This window comes from Leopardus geoffroyi, chromosome D4, assembly GCF_018350155.1.
Source record: "Leopardus geoffroyi isolate Oge1 chromosome D4, O.geoffroyi_Oge1_pat1.0, whole genome shotgun sequence".
In the NCBI taxonomy this organism is placed as follows: domain Eukaryota; kingdom Metazoa; phylum Chordata; class Mammalia; order Carnivora; family Felidae; genus Leopardus; species Leopardus geoffroyi.
In genome coordinates this window covers 76,132,893-76,153,389 of record NC_059342.1, presented here as the reverse complement: position 1 = coordinate 76,153,389, position 20,497 = coordinate 76,132,893, and the positions used below count along the sequence as shown (strand labels likewise).

The following is a 20,497-nucleotide window of genomic DNA, read 5'->3' as shown; positions in this document are numbered from 1 at the left end:
CTGTGGCTAACATTCTGGAGGAATGGGGGCGCAGAGGGGGGTCGTGGAGGCCCAGAGCAGCAGAGAGAAGTTCAGGTGGGGTCCAGGGTGGACTTTCAAAGCCCATTCCCTCTACTCACATGGTAGCATGTGCCCCATCTGCAGAGGAGGAGACAAAGCAGGAGACTTAAGAAAGCCCTGTTTACTATGGTCCCTATTGCATTTATCAGGGGACTGTATCCTGGCCACACAAGGGAATCACTTACATATGCTGCTTTGTACATTTAAGCCAATCTAAAGGAGACATCACTCAGCAGACATTCTTTCCAACAGCATTGTTCAGCAGTGAACCCATCAGCACCCTAGGATTGCTCTCCGGGCAGCAAACCCTGTGGTAGGCACCGGAAATACCTACACATTACACGACAGAGCCCAAACCCTTAGCCGCTCACAGGGCATTTGCTATGAAAAGCTGTGGACACAGGAAATGCAAACTACAAGGCAGCTTGTGCTCTGGGTCGTCGGATGGTTCCAGAAGAATGAAGGCTGCACCTGGGTGGGTGACCATATGGAAGAGGTGCCATTTCAGCTAGACCTTGAAGGATAGATAGCTAAGCCTCCAAGAGGTGGACAGGTGCATGATGGATCTTGCAGACAGGAGAAATGGAAACCCCGAGACCCGTCTGGGGATTGCAGGTCGCCCATTCTGCCGGGAGTGCACCTGTCAGCCAGGGAGCTGTGTGGAAGGGCTGGCAAAAGTCATGCTAGACCCTGCCTAGTTTGGCCTTTGGATTTTAGAGACCACAGGGAACAACAGAGAAAGCTTGGCAGGTGAGAGATCACGGAGACCAATATTTATTGTGAATTCTGGAAATTGTACCCCAAGGGCAAAATTCCTCCAGTGAGGATATATGCACACTTAAAAGATTTAAGACATTGTTTCACAAAAAGATTAACATGTCATATCTCACTCTGGAATAGAGAGAAATACTGTGTGTGTGTGTGTGTGTGTGTGTGTGTGTGTGTGTGTGTGTGTTTAATTTATTGGGAAATGGGGCGCCTGGGTGGCTCAGTCGGTTAAGCATCCAACTGCTGATTTCGGCTCAGGCTGTGATCTCATGGTTCGTGAGTTTAAGCCCCGCATCAGGCTCTGTGCTGGCAGTGTGGAGCCTGCTTGGGATTCTCTCTCTCCCTCATTCTCTGCCCCTCCCCCACTTGCTCTCTATCTCTCAAACGAAATAAAAAAAATTTATTGGGACAGTTGGTACAGACCCTCAAAGAATTGGACTGACTCCTTTTTCCACCACATGGAGCAGAGGTCCCTCTGTTAACCTCTGCTTCTGCATCTATGAAATGGGAACACAGTTCCTACTACACAGCTTGGTTATGAGGATTTAAATGCGATGACTGAGCTGAATGAATTTAGGTAGCAGTTACCATACGTCAAGCACTGCCCCAAGGGCTCCATGTGTGCTCTTTGTGGAACCCTCATCATTACCACTGGCCTTCTCCACTTTACAGATGACAAGGCCGAGTAACTCGTCTGAGACCTGACTGTAAGTGGCAGCTCCGGGATGTAATATGCTCCAGATCAGCTCTGTCCAATCAGAAGCCCACCATCTCCATGTGGCTATTTAAATTGAAATTAATTAAAACGAACGGTTCCTTGGTTTCACGAGGAAAGTTGCTCTGGAAACTGGGCTCCTAACAGCTCTGCCTTCTCTGACATAAGGCTCATGCCCATAGTTCCTCCAATGCATCCCAGTCTCTCTGCTTCCTCGCACTGCACTGAATTGATACCCTTTCCCTGGTTCTCCACGGAGAGAACCTTGTTCCCACACAGCACTGCAGACCTGGGCTGGGCATCTCAGGCAGCGTCCACATTCCTGAAAGCAGCATTGTGCCAGCAGACCAGATCTCTCCCCAAACTGTGCTACATCCCAGTATGGAGAGAAATGCAGACACCAGCCAAGCATGCCCCTCCACCAGCTGCACATATGGGTCCACGGTGGGCAGAAGCCCAGGAAGTCTCTGTGGGACCGCCCTGGCATGGAAGCTTACTGCTCAGCAGGGGCACCTCTCATATGCCTGATGGAGCCCATCCCTCCCTGGAAAACTGAACATGCACAAATGTATCCAGGACCTCCTGGGACTTGGATCTGGCTGAAAAATGAGGGGAGTTTTAAGAAACCCACGGCTGGGGTGGAAGAGAGAGCGGAAAGCCCTTTTTGGTCTGGGTCTGTAGCTAACACATCCAGGCTACTTGGTGGGAGGGGGTGGGAATAGGGGGCTTGAAAAACAAACACAAACAAACACACACACACACACACACACAAACAAAAACAAAAGCCTGTGCATGGCCAAACCTCAACTCCCCTTGGAACCCCATCCTTTGGGCCTGGCTTGAGAAAGTTTACTTTCAGACATAGAGAAATGAGCACATGTGGTTTTGGGGACAGAATTCAATACCGCCGGAGCAGCGGGCTCAGCAAGCTTGACTGACTATTGCTTCCTAAGTGCACTGCAGCCCCGGAGAGAGAACGCTGTTTACATTTTTTACATGTTTCTTGGGTACAGAACATGAAACTAAATTACACAGCAAAGGCTGTGCTGGCTAAACACCAGTGCCCCCACTTAAAACAGAAACAATTAAAAAATAGAGAGAGAGAAAGAAAAGGAAAAGAAGAAAGAAAGAAAAGGAAAAATGAGAATGGAGAGGGGTCTTAAGGGAACCTGAATGGATAACAGGGCTGGAAGGAAGGAGTCTGGTCCTGAGTCTGAGAGCAGGGAAAGAGGACGTGGAGACTGACCACGAGATGTGAGTGGGTCAGGCTTGGACCGAAGACAAAGGAATCTTCCTAGAGGGGCCGTGGGGTGGGTTGGCAGGCCTGAGGCTGCTCTCCGCGGAGAACCAGTGGAAGCAGCCCCAAACCACAAAGCCGTTCTTGTTCCTGGGCTTCAAGTCAGGAGGCAAGCAAGAAATGAAGACTCACTCCTGAAACCAGGCACCTCGCCGACCCCGGTCCACGTGGCACCTTCCTGGTCAGTCAGAACGTGTCTGGTGCCTGCCAAGACCTCTAAGGCCAATGCCAACTCCAATCGTCTATGTATCACAGCACTCTGCCAACTTCTGCCCTTCCCAATTTCAGCATCCTTGTCCCGTCCTTACTGGACACTGCATGCTACTTAAAGGCTAGGGGTTCAATGATTTGTCTCAACCTCAACCCACGGCTGAAAATGATCCTTTGGACATAGTAGGTGCACAGTAAGATTATACCGATATCCAATCCAAAGAACAGAATCATTTCATAGCACACAGGAGACGGAGAGGTTTAGGGAAGCTGTTTAAGCAAAGTCAAAACTTCATTAAATGAGGGCCAGTAGACTCTCAAAGTCTCTCTCTGTTTGTGCCCGAAAGAGTATGCCCTTAAAATAAATAAATAAATAAATAAATAAATAAATAAATAAATAAATAAATAAATAACAATGATAAAACTCCATTGTTTCTAACTGGATCCCTCAATTGCTAAACCTTCATAGGCAGAAAGAAGCATTTCATTAGAAAATCTTTCCGTTGCTATTAGAAGGAAAAACCACATTTCTGAATCAAGTGTTTCATCCTTGACAAACACCTGCCAAGTAGGGATTACTGCTGCTATTTTATGGATAGGAAGTTGGGTAGGAGCAGAAAGAAATGGTTTGCCCAAAGTGACAGGGTTGGTAAGTGGTGCCCCAGAGCTGGAAACCAGGTGGACCTGATTCCGATTTTCATCTTTTTGAAGAAAAACCTTATCATTCCAAGTTTTTCAGGGTCAACAGGACAGCTGGTATTTCATAAGTTTGAATAAAGACCAACAGAATGAATGAGTGAAGGAAGGAGGAGAGAAGGGAGGGCTGGGAGGAGGGTCTGGTGGTGGACTCCTTTGTTGGGACCCTGAATAATTCTGTGGATTTAAAGTCCCTCCCAAGCTGAGGCTTCCATGATAAATCCCAGGCAGTCAGAGCAGCCAGCTCAGGCACTCCTTTCTGATGCAGGCGCTGTTTCTTATTCCCCTGAAGGGATTTTGGTGCCCTACATCCACGAGACAGGCTATAACAGGCCATGGGACTTTGTGTTCTGTCTCCTTAGATGACTCACACATGTGCTCTTGAAAAATTATTCATAAACCACCAGGAGAAAGCACATCCCGTGGGTATTTGGGAGAACTGCTTGGAATCTTCTCGGACATTTCAGTGTGTTCCTTCTGCCTGTCTTCCTTCTTCCACCATGGGCAGATGTTCTCACCAGTGAGAAGAGATGCACACTTTGGTGAAGTATGTGCAAGAAAAGGAAAGCTGTTAGAAGTGACCTCAACACTGAGCGTTGAGTCCAAGATTTCTCTCTGTCCTTTGCAAATCATATCATCTGAAAAGCGCTGGAGAATTGCTTGCCCATGCAAAATTTCCCAGGGAGGCTGTTTCAATGACATACCAGCAGTGTGGCATAAGAAAAGGCAGAAAGAAGAGTGCCATCAGTGAGGTGGTTCATCTCCCTGAGACTCAGTCTCTTCATTTAGAGAGAAGTGAAACCCCTCAGTTTTACAACGTGCTTTAAACCCCCAGGGCAGGCTCTGCGTTACAGGAGGTGTTCAATAGACGCCTCTCCTCTTCCTCAAATGGACATCCGATTCCGTTAGCCCCCTGCTTTTAATCTCTAAAGAGCTCCCCTCTGCACTTAGGATAAAGTCTAAATTTCAAGCATCTGAAGGATGCCCCTACACACCCCATAAGCTCATCTCTCAACTTCCCCTTTATTTCTATTGACTTTTTTTTTTTTTTTTTGGATGTCTGTCTCCACCTCCCTCCCCTGACCCTCCGCACTCCCTACACTGTGTCGTAAGTGCTTGTGGAGATTTCTCTCCCTTGTGTCCAGAGAACCAGCTGGGCATCTGATTTCTTCCTCTGGATGCAAGGAGGAGGAAGACCCAGAGAAATGGCCTCTACTTGCTGGCTCAGACCTGGCGGAATGCACACATTTTGTGATTCTCTTACTGACATCTCAGGGCTTTCTGTGTACAGCACATGGCTTGTGACAAACCTGTAAATTGAGCCAAGGTACGTCTTCCATCCACAATTTTCTCCTTTGTGCTTTTGTCTCCTATAACCCAGAAATAATTAGGCACTGATCTGAAAAATGGTTTTTTCACACTTTGGGGTTGCCAACTTAAAGCATGTCCTATAGTTCTCCCATATTTCCACATACGTAATTTAAATGACTTTCTGGAGAGGGCAATGCTGAACCTAAAAGAACGAGTGCCTACGGGTGGAGATCTACACAGCATGGCGGAAACAGCGGGGTGATATTTGGGGTACTGGTGTAGCAGTTCCCACTTTCTTGGTGTTCCTTGGATGCTTACTACCTATGAAAAGATGCAAAAGGCACAGTTTCTCCTAGCTTCTTCTCCGGTGTCACTAACAAAAGCAGGTGGGAGCTGCCTCGTCCTGGACCTGAGCTCCTATTTTGAACACAGTGGCCAGCCCCCTGGTTCTGCCCCTTACAAGAGTGAGCCCCAAAGCTGCTCACTCAACCTTCTGAGCCTTACTGTCTGAATCTATAAAGTGAAAACAGTGATTCCTATTTTTCAGCTTCAGTAGGATTCAAGGAATTTGATGCAGAAGCTGGATCAATTTGATAAGTATTATTTTTATAATTTGTCCAAGACCTTCGGAAAGTGGGCAAAGGACTTCTCCCATCCCTACATGCTGGCTGTCTCTCGGCTGGCTGAGAAAGCTGATAGCACTGTGGTTTCTTCCTCAGGGAAACTCCCTCTGAATCCCACTCTTGGGTCTCTGGCTGCTGTTTCTAGTAGGACATACCCCACTGATGAAACTGTGAGCTCTTTGAGGGTAGCACTTCTTTGGGATTTCTCTTAAAATGTCTGGTGTGGTCCTGAGGACACAGGAAACATTCACCAACACAACTATTCTAACTCAACTAAATGTTGACTGAGCTTCTGTACTGTGGGGGCCAACGTGGTCTCTAAGTGAGGGTGTGGAGGAGAAGCCTAATATGTACAAGACCATTAACATTTGCACTACCCAATAAGTGTAAAAACACAAACAAACACACAAAAATCCACCGCTAGGTGTTTTCTCCGCATTTGCTCTCTTAACATCTGCCAGGTAGATGCTGTCATTCCCTCTTTCCAGAAGAGGAAACTGAAGCTCCCAGAGGAGTCATCTGCTCAAGGTTCCCAAAAGTCAGAAGAGGGGCAAAGAGGGCAAAGCCACAGCCACATGATTTCCACTTCACCCCATTGACCCCTATGCTCTTTACCTACTCATGTTTCTCAGTGTACGATTCAAACGTGCTTCTGCATGAGCCTATGAATAAATGAATACACAAATTATTGTAACACATGAAAAATTATGATTTATATTTTAATGGAAGGCCCAAAGTGTTATGGACATGCCCAGAGGCTGGTGATAACAACCTAAGGTAGAGTGGCAAAGGACTGACATACCCAATAATGGGTTGATGGAGTGGACAGAGAACGGATTACAAAGGAAGGAGGGATGTCTAGGGTCTCACCTGCCTTACAAGGCAGGGATGTCCCATTCAATCACCAGCTCAGTCTGAATGCCTTATGATGGCGAGCCTACTATATCACAAGGCACTCCATCCCCCTGTGGATAATTCTCATTCTTAGAAAGGTTTTCTTTATTTTGGCCCTAAAACTACTGCCCTGGAAATGCTTAGTCTAAGTTTTACCCTCAAAGGATTAACCAAATAAATTGGTTGGTTGACTCAAGGTCTGTAATCCCTGGGGAGCACTGAACAGTCCAGATACTATTTCCATTTCCTCCTTAGGCCCTTGCAGAAGGAGGGAGGTGTGCCTGTCTAGATAGGAGGAAGTGGACTGTGGTAAGAAGTGCTGGGGATGGGGCGGGGGGAGCAGGATGAAGGGGTATCTACACCTCATCTTGGCAGCCTATGGTGTAAAAGCACCAGAGCAATGCAAAACATGGAGACAAAATTAGGACAAGACGAAATTTCTGCAAGCACTTAACCCAAACCATTTCTGAGGTTCCCCGAAGAGAGAGAACTTGATTCTTTCGGTCCATTTCCATTTTTGTTCTGTCTCAGGGACTTCTTGAATTCCAATGGGGCCAGGAAGGTGCATGACCAAAATATCTAAAGAATGTCTCTTATTACAGGGTATTCAGCCTAATCTGCACATCTGGAAGTTTTGATGCCTCTGATCATGTCTGGCTATGAGACTCAAGGTTCGGGCTGGAGTAGCTTAGCCCTAACGAAATTGGGGGATCTTGCTGGAGGAGAATGGACGTGAGAGACTGGAAATTATTAGAAGCAAAGGGCTTTTACAAAACTGAAAGTAAGGACAGTGCTCAGGAGTCTATTAGGGGAGAATCTAAGAACTTCATGGTGTTTGCACTGTGATGCCAACAATGGGATCTGCCTGGCTTTCTTTCTGCTTGTTTCCTCAGGGGAATTTTCCAGGTATCCACTGACCTCCAACTTTGGGATGTGACTGCATATTCCCAATCTCACTGCTGGCTTCAACGAGATCCTAACCTTAGATTCTCTACGTCTAGGCTGTGTGGCTCTGGGGAAGCCACTCCACCTCTCAGTGCCTCCAAGATAGGGGACTGGCTGTGGAGGGTCCAATGCAGTGGCTGGTGGACCTCAATGGCCACTGCCCCCTCCCTCCCTCCCCTTTATCTGTTCCAGTAGTCACTCTCTAGACCCAGCTCCTACAGGGGAATGTCATGTGTGCGTGCATGCGTGCATGTGTGTGTGTGTGTGTGTGTGTGTGTGTGTGTGTGTGTAGAGAAACAGAAAAAGAAAGAGGAAGAAGAAAGAGGAGTAAGTATAAGTGTACTGGGGGGAGGTGAGGGGCACCTGGTGTACCTTAAGAATCTCTCTGGAACTGCCTTCTCTCCTTCTCTCAAGCCATCAACCTCTTCACTGGAAGCCCTGACAGGGTGAAAATTAACTACCAGCCTCCTCTAATCACTGCACAGGGTAATGAAGGCCATGGTTATACTTCCCCTCTTTTCTGTTGTCAGAGGGAGCTACTTTATACCCCAGGGAGAGCCTTACGCAGAATCACCAAGGCTCTGCATAGGTGTGTGTGTGCATGTGCATGTGTGTGCAGGACAGGGGCCGGGTACGAGCGACTTCTAGGCATTTGCTTCTAGTTGGGAAATTCAGAAGACTTTTGTTCTGACGCCCTCCAGGCTGCCTGCCTGGCCCTGCACCCAGCCTGTGTGACACATCCCCTCCCCTGACCCCGTATTCTCCAGTGAGCTGATCTCATTATGGCAAATTTAGTTACAGCTGAAGTCTCCTTGTAACAAAGATTATGTCCAAGCCCAGAGTAATGGAACCTAGTCGATTTCATTAAAATAAAATTGGTTACAATGAATAATTCAATAGGATGATTTTGTTTCCTCATCTCCTCTTTGTAGATCGAAGAGCTAGTATTTATAATGATTTTTCAAAATTGGATTTTTGTTTAGGAAGAGATAATCAACCATAATTCCTGACAGCCCCTCCTTACAAGGCTGAAATAATTGCCCATCGAAGTCTCCTTTCAAATGCTGGGGCTGGACAATTCTTTCTCTCCTTTTTCTCACTTTCGCAGCAAGAACGTTCGGTTGGTTCTGAAGCACAGCTGCTACCTCCGCTCTTGCTCATGTGCAATTCCAAATGCGTCAATTCCCTTGTTTGAATGATGTTTTTTAAACATTTCTAGAACTGGATGCTAGTGTTGAATTGGGAATTCCTGGCTCTATTGCTGGCCAGCCCTGTTGTCCCCAAGCAGGACCTTCCATGTCCCAGAGAGGGGATTCTTGGGCATTTTCTCTTTGTGGTACTCATTTGCATGCAGCAAGGTGTGTGTGTGTGCCCACGTGCACATCCATGCTCACACATGTGTGCATGTAACTATAGCCAATTAAACACATCCTGTGCTCAAAGATGAGAGGATGAAAATGAATATAACTCAAAGCTGTTCTCAAAGAACAAACAGCCTAGGGGGAGCCAGACATGCACACAGGTAATTCTGGTTCAAGGTGACAGGTGCAACGAAAGAGGAATTCAGCAAGTACAGAGGTGGCACTAGATAAACCCTAGACATTCATTCATTCATTCATTCATTCATTCTTTGAGTCATTCATTCACCAGGCTGGCACCATGCAAGATTTCTTTAGACTCTCCTCAGGGCAGTCAGAAACAAATGCAGATGAATAAATAATCTAATGCACAGAAACACAAGCAAACAGATGAATGAAAAGATGGCCAAATAAACACTGCAACTTGTAAATGAAGTGTACTTATCCTGTACCTCATCCAGTGATTTTCACTGGGTCCCAGAAGAAGGTCAAATGTCTGGTTCATCTAGAAATCAGGCCTACTACCCACACCCCCGAGTCAAGGAAGCCATATAAAAGAAGAATGGTAGGAGTAATTGCTCATCTGCAAGGCCAGGAGGCAGGCTGGCCTCTGAGATGGCCACCCGGCCTGGCAGTTGGAAGCACTGAGTCGTGTCTCGGGGAAATGGGAGTCTCGGAAGAAGGCAGGTGCTTGCTCAGCAGGATAATTGGAAAGGGGGCTCTGGGGACAGCACAGCCATCCCTAGAATCACACAAGCACTGGTGGCCCCAACCTCTTGCTCCCTCAACTAAACTGGCAGTCCCCTGGAGAAAGAACCCTGGAACATAAATAGTGCATTAGGGGACTAAGGACTGAGTCACAGCTTTTTAGAACAGGGAAGTCCTTGGAGATCATCAAGCTCAACTATCCTCTAATTTAAAGATGGCGGGAGGGGTGCCTGGGTGGCTCAGTTGGTGTCCGCCTTCAGTTCAGGTCATGGTCTCACACTTCATGAGTTTGAGCCCCACATTGGGCTTGCTGTTGTCAGCACAGAGCCCGCTTTGGATTGTGGTCCCTCTCCCCCGCCCCTCCCCTGCTCCTGCTGTCTCTCTCTCAAAAAATAAACATTTAAAAAACAAACAAACAAACAAACAAATAAAGGGGGGGAATGGGGCCCAGAGAAGCGGGAGACTAGTCTAAGGCCACACAGCAAATTGTGATAGAGTTAATTCACAGGTGAGTCCTCAAGGAGAGCACAACTTGGGACCGCCCCCAAAAAAGTAGGGCTCCTCCCCAAATTTGGTCTTGCTCAATTGAATTCCACTGACATATCTAAAATGGAATTCTTTAACCAAATATGAATTATAAAATGTAGGGAAATAGGACGACAGGCTTTACCCAACTGTGATGTTCCCTGCACTTAACCATCCCATGTCTCATCCCTGACAAATCGCACTCGTGAGGCCTTGGGATTACATTTGGTTAGCAAGATGGTCAGGTGGTCATCTCCAGTGACACAACGTTTGAGAAAGGCAGCCCGGAGGGGCAGAGCAGAGATAAGGAATGTCTGCAAGAAATAGCACACGTGGCTAGGACCTTACCTGGGAGGCTGCTGGCTGGCCAATGATGACCCAGCCTGGGCACTGCTGGTCCTGATGTGATACTGAAGCATTGGACGCCCACTGATCGAGGAACCCCTGTGGTGTGTAGACCCCACAGTCCTTGATGCTAGTTTTCTGTTCAAACTCCTCACATACTCCATCACCATCATGGAAATAGCACCGGCTGGGTTCATCTGTAGGAGATGGACAGAGAAGGGAGAGAACAAATGGATATTCGTTCTTTGGTCTCAGCTGTCATCTGCAGCTGTGGGGTCAGATCAGCAGAATCTTCAGCACTGTAAAGCCCATCATCAGTAGTTACGAGGGAATATTATTTACCCTTAAAAATGAAGGAGGTTCTGCCATTTGTGACAACATGGATGAACCTGAAGGACGTTAAACTAAGTGAAATACCAGTCACAGAAGGACAAATACTGTATGATTCCACTTAAATGAGGATATAAAGTAGTGAAACTTACAGAAGGACAGAATAAAATGGTGGTTGCCAGGGGCTGGGGGGAGAGAGAAATGATTGAGGGTTGAGAGTTACTGTCCGATGAGTATAAAGTTGCAGTTATACAAGACGATGTATAACTTTGCACTTACAGCTAACATTGTGCCTATGGTTATATTAAGTGTAGGTATGCTTACAAATTTAGAGGGTAGATCTTGTATTATATACGTTTTAACACACACACACACACACACACACACACTCACAAACACTTCGACCTTCATTACCCCAAGTGAGCCCCACAGCAACCTTGTGAGAAAGGCACTATTATTTTAATTTTTTTTTTTCAACGTTTATTTATTTTTGGGACAGAGAGAGACAGAGCATGAACGGGGGAGGGGCAGAGAGAGAGAGGGAGACACAGAATCGGAAACAGGCTCCAGGCTCTGAGCCATCAGCCCAGAGCCCGACGCGGGGCTCGAACTCACGGACCGCGAGATCGTGACCTGGCTGAAGTCGGACGCTTAACCGACTGCGCCACCCAGGCGCCCCAAGGCACTATGATTTTAATTACTTTAGTCTTCCAGATTAACTGGACACTGAGATCCATGTGTCCTTAAAAACGGCCCAAAGTCACACGGTGTGTTAATGCCAGATCCTGGTGTCAAATTCCAGCTTTCACTTTCCAGGTTCTGGGTACATTATCTGACACCACAGAACCTCACAGTGGCAAACTGAGGTTTTACTGAACTCCAAAGAGAATTTAGGTTTCATATAAGGGGTGAAGTGATACACTAGAGGGACTGGCTTCAGTCCCAGCTCTGTAACTAAACTTTTCTGTTACTTAAGACAAAGCCCTTTTCCCCTCTGGGCTCAATCAGATAAGGGGGTTAGAGTGCTGGGACCCCAGGAACCCTTGCTGTCTACTGCTCTAGGCTCCTCAGGGCTTGTTGGATACTGTACGAGTTCAAGTTCAAGGCCAAGTGAGTTCTCAAGCTCCCATGTAATTCAAATCACAGCAAAGATTTCTGCTTGGGACAACTTAAAGCTGCAGCTGGCTACAGTGACTCTCTGCCACAAGGACAAAGATCATGGAAGCGTACAGAGCTGGCAGGTGCTTTCTGAGTAGGCAGGACCTATACGCATTGCTTGGTATTTCAGCACAGGAACAATACAAGGAGAAATCAGAATGCAGCCATCTGAAGGAGACCCCCCTGCCCATCCTTTAATAACTCAAATGTCAGGTAGTCTGTGCTATTTTCCCAATACCTCTAGGCAAAACTAAATACCCCTTTCTGTGTAGGTCCCTATTTTATAAAGATCCCTACTTTAACACTTATCTGTGTCATTATATGTACATGCTGCAGCTCCTTTGAAAGACTGAGCTTCTTGAAATCCAATCCCTATGTCATGTCTCCGGGTGAACTTATAATTATCATCCCAACAAGTATACTTTGAGACTGACAGGGATGTCCAGGCAATAGGCACATTTCCTAGGAAAATCTGAATATTGTCCTGGCCAAATTGGAGCATATGGTCACCCTAAGGATACTGCTTGATCTAGGACATCCTTCCCCTATTTACTCCAAAATAATAGACTGGAGCCCCATTTCCAATCAGGGATTGACTTTTACCCCTCATATCAGCTGGAGAACTTTGTACAATTAGCTTCACTCTTCAGCCTCTGGCTTCCTATCTGTAATATAGAAACAATTGTCCTAAATACTGTAATAATGTTGTATGGTGACAGATGGCCACTACATTTATCATGGTTAGCATTGAGCAATGTACACAATTGTTGAATTGATATGTTGTGCCCCTGAAACTAAAATAACATTGTATGTTAATTATACTTCAATTAAAACAAAAAGATAGAAATGATCGTCCCAGCCAAGACAACTCTCAGGATAGCCATAGAACTCTCATAGGAAGTGGACGTAAACATGCTTTGTACATTGTAAAATAACAGTCAAGAGAAAAAATGTTCTTTTAAGGGGTCAGTTTATTTATAGCTGGCTGAATGGAATCACCTAGTACTCACTTAAAACACTTCGTCCAGCATTCCCCCCAAATAGGAAAAGCTAGGGTCAAGTAGAATTAAAACTTGGATTTCTAGGATGCTATCAGCAAAAGGAGTCCGTGAATTCAGGGGCAGCAGAATGTTGAGCCCCTTCCAAGCTCCAAAATCCCTTGTTTATTTCAGCAAACAGTTTACATAGCGAAATACTATCAAAAGAGCCAGAATAAATCAATTCATTATAATTCAATTATTTAAGGATGAGCCTGAGCCAGCGGAGGACTCCAGTGACCAGTAGCATGCCTGGCAGGCAAGCATGGAGAGAATACAGACTCAGCACTTCTCAGGAGCTCCAACCTCTTGGTGAATGTGGCCAACTTACATATAGTAAAACTTAGACCCAATCTGAGAGTGACCAGCCATTATTCCAGACTTTACTCTTTCAAAACTCCATAAAGGGAATTATAAAAAGCACAGGATTTGGCATCAGACAAATAGGACTTAAATAAAGTAACCTAGCCTCTCTGAACTTCATTTTCTCATCCAAAAAATAACGGGGACAATGATGTTTACCCAGTGTTGTTGCACTGGCCTCATGAGATGACGGGTACAACGTCAGCATCTTCACTCATTTTGCTAATGGGAAACTGAGAGCCACAGGCGGTAAGGAGTCTGCTTCCAGATCACAGAGGGGCATGGTCGAAGAGTTAGAAGTAAGAGCCTGGCCCTTTTATACCCAGTGGAGAAATATGCCCCACACCCCATGCTGTCTCCACAGAATAATGAAAGCACCTCCTTCTGAGGAGAAGATTATGGGGTTGCTTGACTGAAGACAGGTAGGGTAAGATTATAATATCATATAAGATCTATTCTCTAACATGACTTCATTCACTTCCTCAGCAAAAAGACCTTAGAGTGGCAGGAATGGGGGCCACAGCTGAGTTCTCATGAAGGCTAACTTCTTCCTGATTATGTTTAAGACCTCAATATTTCTGTCTGCTTGGACTCAGAAGAACCAGGGAATGGTGGAGAGGTGGGGGTAGGCACAGAAGGTAAATAAGTCGCAAGGTAGTTAGGTATGTGATAGATGATAGATAGATAGACAGCCAAGCAGGCAGACAGGGACAGTTAAAAGAGAGATAGGAGGTGGTGGGAGGAGTGAGAAAAAGTGAGTGAGTGAGTCAAAGAAAGAAAGAGAGAGAATAAATATGCCTGGTTTCTCCCCCAAGGTTCTGCTGACATAGCTACTATGAGCCACTTTTTGAAATAACATCCTTGGACTCTGCTATTCATTTTCTCTTGCTACTAGAGTCCCGGGGGCCCTTCAGCTACATCTGCCAGTCTACATCTGGGGAATTTTCTCTCCCGCTCTACTCCCATGCCCCAAGCACCGTGGAGAACAGAGCGAGGAATGGAATAAAAATGTGTGGCCAGGAAAAACAAAGACAGCAACAACAACACAATAAAACAAAACTGGCCTTCCTGTTTTCATTACACAAATTTACTTGGTACTTTTTGAACACTTTATGCTGGTAGCTGAGCAGGTTGTAGTCAATACCAAGGTCAAATGACCACCCTGCCACCTGCCTTCCATGTAGTAGATAGGTGTCATTGATAATAATGCATCCCCTGGATGGAGTAATGTGAAAGCCGACTAGACTCTCAAATAATTGTTGAATGAATGAATGAACAAATGAATGAATGAAATTCAGCACTTCCAATGCACATACTCTGGTCCAGCATAGTTTAGACTCTTTACCCTTTGAGAAGCTTCTTTGGGCAGGGTCTGAGAGTAGAGAGAAAGAGATTAGATGGCAGCTGTGACTGGCTTATAGTAGGATTGCACTGGACAGTCTGATTTCTCTACATCACCCCACGTTCCCCTGACATAAGAGACCTCCTTGTCTCAGACCCACCCCTTTTCATGCAGTGGCACATTTAGAAACCTGCTCTATCCAGCTAGTGGACTTTATGGGTGGTGGGTGGGGGGCAGGCACTGCCAAGTCTGTCATCCCCAGTTGAGCTTTTCTTTGCTAGATACTTTTTTTTTCCTTTTGGAAGAAATGCGGTCAGCCCCAGGAGCCCGAGGCAGATGGACTTTCTGTAAGTGGACAGACACAGAGGATGCCACTTCTCATTGGCTTAATTTTCAATTCCCATCTGTCTGGAGCATCAGGATGAAATGCCATGCTTCTGCATTCCTGAGGCTTGTCTGAAGGACACTATTTGAGATAGTCAGAGATTACCGCCCCTGGTTGAAAGTGTGGAAGCCAAGTCTTAGGAAAATGAGATGAGTTTACCTTGGCATGTAAGCAAAGGCTGGGTTTTAGGCTATTGTCAAGTGTTCTTGTCCTTAAAGCCAGAAACCCTGGATTGAAGCCTCTAAATCTGTCCATGATTACCAGGTAATCTTGAATATATTTACTTACAGTGGAACTATTTCAACCCAACTGGGGGACACTAATTAACTTAGCTTGATTAGACGCATTGTGAATTAGCAACACCACTAGAATTCTTGGGGTGAATGAATAAAAGAAATAGCTAGAGAGTCCATTACTGGAAAAGGGAGAATGGACTTAAATCGCTCATGTCAGCTGAGTACAAGATCTTAGGATGATTTCCACTAGACCTCACATCAAGAATCTTGAAGACCAGACAGTCATAAGCTATTGGCCACTGAAAAAATGAACGTAAGCCACTGTGTTCTTCAAACAAGACCAGAAATAATGTGTATTCTTCAGGAGAGTGGGATAATTTAGCAGATTTAGGCTATCATTAGTCTACCCCAAATACATATCTGCCCATACCATGCTTCACATATAATGCTTTGACAGATCCCTCTGTTTATGGAGGAGATCCTTTTCTTTAGCTTGGCATACAAGACCCTCCACAACTGATCTGTCCTGCAGTTTTCTAAACCAGCCCACTTCCCATCATTCTGCCATGCTCTCACAAGTGTTCTTTCCTCTGCCTGGGATGTAGTTCTCATTTTTCCTTTACTAATTCCTGCCAGTTCTTCAGATGTGACTAAAAGTGTCTCCTCCAACATGGTGGGTCCATCCTCCCTTCTCTTCCACAGACTCCCATCCTGGCTGGATTAGAGGACCTTCCTCTGTGCTCCCTCTTACAATTCCCAGATTCCACTCCGCCCCCATCCAGCTTTTGTCAATCTGTCTATGAACAAGACCTTCTTTCAGCCCTGTCCCAGCAGGCAGGGAGTATCTCTGGGTACAAAATTGCCGACTCTCATATCTGTATTCCCAACCCATAGCATAGTACCTAGAGTGAAGGGGGTACCCAACAAATGGCTGAGGAATATATGAGCAGATGAATGACAGATGAAAACTAATGAATACCTCATAATTAAATACATTATTACCAGTTTATGCATGTTCTAAACTAAGCATACTCTTGTGTGATGTGACTACTGGCCATACCATGAGAGTACTGCAAACCAGATTTCATCAGAGTTATCTTCCTTCAGTTTAATGACATATTTTTGTCTAAAAGTTTATTAGCTTCACTATCAAATGTCTTCAAACTTTGGGATTGACTGCAGTTACTCTAAAACAAACCCCCCTCCCACACACAGTGGTTGTCTTGCAAACATATCCATAATGCCCCACTGGGACTAAGAATCCAGTAATCTTTTTGCAATTATTTCAGCAATGAATGGATAACAAATAAGAGGCATCAAAACTTTCTGGAGATTTAGGAGTGTGGGCTGTTATTATCCCCAGCTAAGATAGCTTCTAACTTTTCAATGAGAACTGCAGAAGAGAACCAATTCACGTAACCAATATTTATTTACTCAGTATCTGTTCTGTGTCTGGGCTTGTACTATGGATACAACAATGAATCAGACTGGGCTCCTCCCTTGTGGATGGAATCAATACTATTTGGGAAAACAGGGAAAGGCTTCCCAAGAAGATGGTTTGGGGCAGCATCTTGGAGGAAGAAAAGAATTTGGGCATTTGAAAGGGAAAGTATGAACAATGGATGAGCCTCAATCAATATATGTGTCTATGAGGAACCTGTCAAGGTTAGAGCTAAAGGAGAATGATGGGTCCTAGAACTGATGAACTGAAAAGCTGATCTGAGGCCAGACTAAAGAAGAATTGCAATGCCATGTCGAGGTATTTAAATTTTACTGTTTAGAAATAGGGAGGCTTTGAAGATTTTTCTGAGCAGGAAAACCTGTGATTTTCACACTTCTAGAGGCAGAGAAGTGTAAGACCTGATTTTGTTTGGCAGGTGTGCCATTTATTATTTATGGACTTTGGGGAAATTACTTAGAATTTCTAGACCTTGTTTTCTTCATGAATAACGACTGAAGGATTGAATATTTACTATCATGCCCACATCACTTAATAATACATGCAATTGTATAATCACCAAAAATTTTTGCTTAATTGCTTCTATGTGCTAGGTACTGTGATAAACTGTAGGTACAGAGTAGTAAATAAATCATCCAGAACCTTCACCCCATGGGACTTACAGCCTAGTGGTAAATGTAGATGAAACACTCAGGACATAACAGGTGATCAGTAAATGGCCTATGACAATGATGATGATCTTGGAGCTGAAAGCAATTATTTCATTTCATATATGGCAAAGCTGAGGTTTACAGAATTGAAGTGATTTGCCTTTAGAGAACACCTCTAGTAGAGACAAGACTAGAACACTGGTTCTTGAATACAATGCCTTTTCTATTGCCCCATGCCAATTTATCAGACTGGGTTTTCAGTATATAATTCTGGTAACAAAATACTTTGTCACCCTTAACTAAGTTTCAATATTCCTTTTGGGAATCTCTGATTTCACTCTTCGCAATATCCCTAGTATGGGCTAACTGTCTGTAGTCTGAGAAGCTACTGGGGTTACCAAGTCTCTGACCCATTGAGGGGAAAAACTCTCTTCAGATGGGGAGATGACAATTTTGAGTAATAGGAGATGTAATAAGTAATAAAACTCAGGAAGTAGCAAATAATTTGAATGCACACTCTCCTGAGAACAGCTACCTTCCAAAGGTTGGATTTACCTGCGTTTGTAACCTTCTTGTTTATGAAGATGGGTCAGCTTCTGAGAAATTAGTATCTGCTTCTATTTCCAGCTGAAGGAACAGTGATTGGCATTGGAATATTCTTTTAGTTCAATGATTACTATTTTTTGTATTTTTTAAATACCAGAAAAAAATAATGCTTTTAAAATCAGCTGTTTGTCTAGGGATGGGTCCAACCACAACAAGCTGCATGCCACATAACAATTCATCCAAACAACAACAAAGGACCAAAAAATGCACAATCTTTGTGTCCAAATAATAGCTTCTTGGAATGGAAAACTGGAGAACTTAACCCCTGAAGGTTTACAAAGGGGAAGCTTGGTGAGGAGGTGGGGGTGGCAATGTTGGCATGTGTCTCCTCTGGAACAGAAATAGCTGCACTTTACATTGCCTGTGTTTCAAAGGCTTCATGTCAAACCCACATTGCTGACCTCATTTAATTTTATTCAAACTGGGGTTTGTTCTTAACCTCCTCAACCAGATCAGCTTGTCCAGAGTGCAGAAGACAGGATGGTGAACAGCCTCTAAAGAACCATGCATCCACTAACAAATTTAAGATGCTGGTTAGGTCTACTGAATCTGAGGAGCTTAAGTCGGTTTTGGGTTCCTCCATGGCTTGGCCATACACCAAAGTGGGCCAGAAATTCCTTCCTGTGTTTCACTGTGACAACCAGGCATCATCTAGCAAGTGGAAAGCACTAGGAAAAGAAAGTCGAGTCTGGATGTAGTCTCACATTAGCATACGTGTTCCACACCCAGACCTATCACGGGGAGCATCCTGCAGGGGACAGCTTGGTCCTCCATTCACTTGGCCCTTACAACCCTCTCATGACTGGCTTGGGTCTTCCCCATTTCCTAGGAGTGATGAATCTAAAGTGATTAATCAAGGAGTAATTCATCTAGGACCATGCTTGAAATACTTAGTTGACTTCTGCAAAAGTTGAACTTCCCTACCTAGCACTCAAATCCTTTCATAGGGTACCTCCAATTTTCCTGTCAGTTCTCATTCCCAACTATACCTCCACCCTCAAATGCACAGTTTCTTCCCAGAACTCACAGCTCAGAGCTTCTGTCCTTTTGTCTTTAGCCTGAAAGGCTAGTTTCTGCCCGAGTCTTCCATCAAGATTTGACTCTGACATCTTTAGCTCCATGAAGCCTCATCTGTCACACTTTGGTATTGCGATGTGTCCAGATGAACCAACCCCCTTTCTTTCCTACATCACTATTCTTGCCTTCCAAACCAGCAAAATGGGATATGGCCTATATAAAAATGTTAGTTAAAAAAATACAAAAATTAGAAAAAATCCTCTTTTCATTCCACACCTCCATACCACTATGTCTTGTACCTCACAGTTCTCTTTCCATGATTCACAGTACACTTTATTGAGAGTTATCAGTACTTAAACTGCCCACTTCTTGCCTACAATTCACTCTTCAGTTCTCTCCAATCTCACTTCTGTACTCACAGCTTCACCAGAATCAATCCTGTCAATGGTGATCACCACTGACCTCAAGGTAGCTAAAACCGTAACATCAAAATCCTCATCTTGCTAGATTCCCTTGAAGCATATAAAGAAGTACCCCCGCCCTTTCTTCCTGAAGCACTCCCTCATGGACTCCATGGCACGTGCCATCCCATTTTCTTCTGGCTCTCAGCTCATTCCACATAGGCTCATTCACTGCTTTCTGCTTCCCTAAATCTCTGGCAGGTGTCTGGGTCAGGTCTTGGGCCCCCTTTCTTATCTATCCACATTGTGTCCTTCACTTCTAATTCTTCAACAAAAAAGTTAGAACATCTATGTGCCAATGACTCAAATATTTCTTTAGAAATGACCTCTTCTCTGAGTCTTACTGCCTACAATGACATCTCTAAGTATCTATTTAAGGACATCTGCATGGTTCAGATGGTTGAGCATCTGACTCTTGATTTCAGCCCAGGCTATGATCCCAAGGTTGTGGGATCAAGACCCACGTCGGGCTGCATGCTGAGCAGGGAGCCTGCTTGGGATTCTGTTTCTCTCCCTCTGCCCCTCTCTCCCACTCACTCTCTCTTTCTCTAAAATAAACTTCAAAAAATCTATTTAAAGGCATCACAAAATCATAATGTCTAAAACAGAAGTAATGGTTTCTCCTCACATGCTTTTCTTGCCCATCCTAGTAAATGACAACATTGCCCAACAGTGGCCAGACCAAAACTGAGTCATCTCTCCCATTTTTTCAGCCCACCGTCCAACCTCACATAAAGTCCCTGAGCACATCCTGTACACACTTTCACCTTGGGATACTCCAAAAAGCTCTTTTGTTCCATCGCTGCCACATCTCATTCCTCCATCCCCATTAGAGCATACATACCATCTTGCTTTATTTCCTTCATACTATTATTCACGATCTAAAAACAAATTTCATTTATTATTGTTTCTTCACCACCTGCCCCATGTGACATAGGTTTCATGGAAGCACACTTCAACATGCACATCTTTCTTTAGGACCAGGAAAACTGCCTCAC

At 44.8% G+C, this 20,497-nt stretch overlaps 1 protein-coding gene across 1 annotated transcript in view; it reads right to left on the bottom strand.

Annotated features, from left to right (window-relative positions):
• The window catches only part of PAPPA (pappalysin 1), a 244,964-nt gene that overhangs the window by 90,010 nt on the left and 134,457 nt on the right, over positions 1 to 20,497 (bottom strand). Inside the window, exon 10 of the mRNA XM_045469597.1 lies at positions 10,459 to 10,652. Coding sequence (XP_045325553.1) covers positions 10,459 to 10,652 — 194 coding nt within the window. The remainder of the gene's footprint in view (positions 1 to 10,458; positions 10,653 to 20,497) is intronic.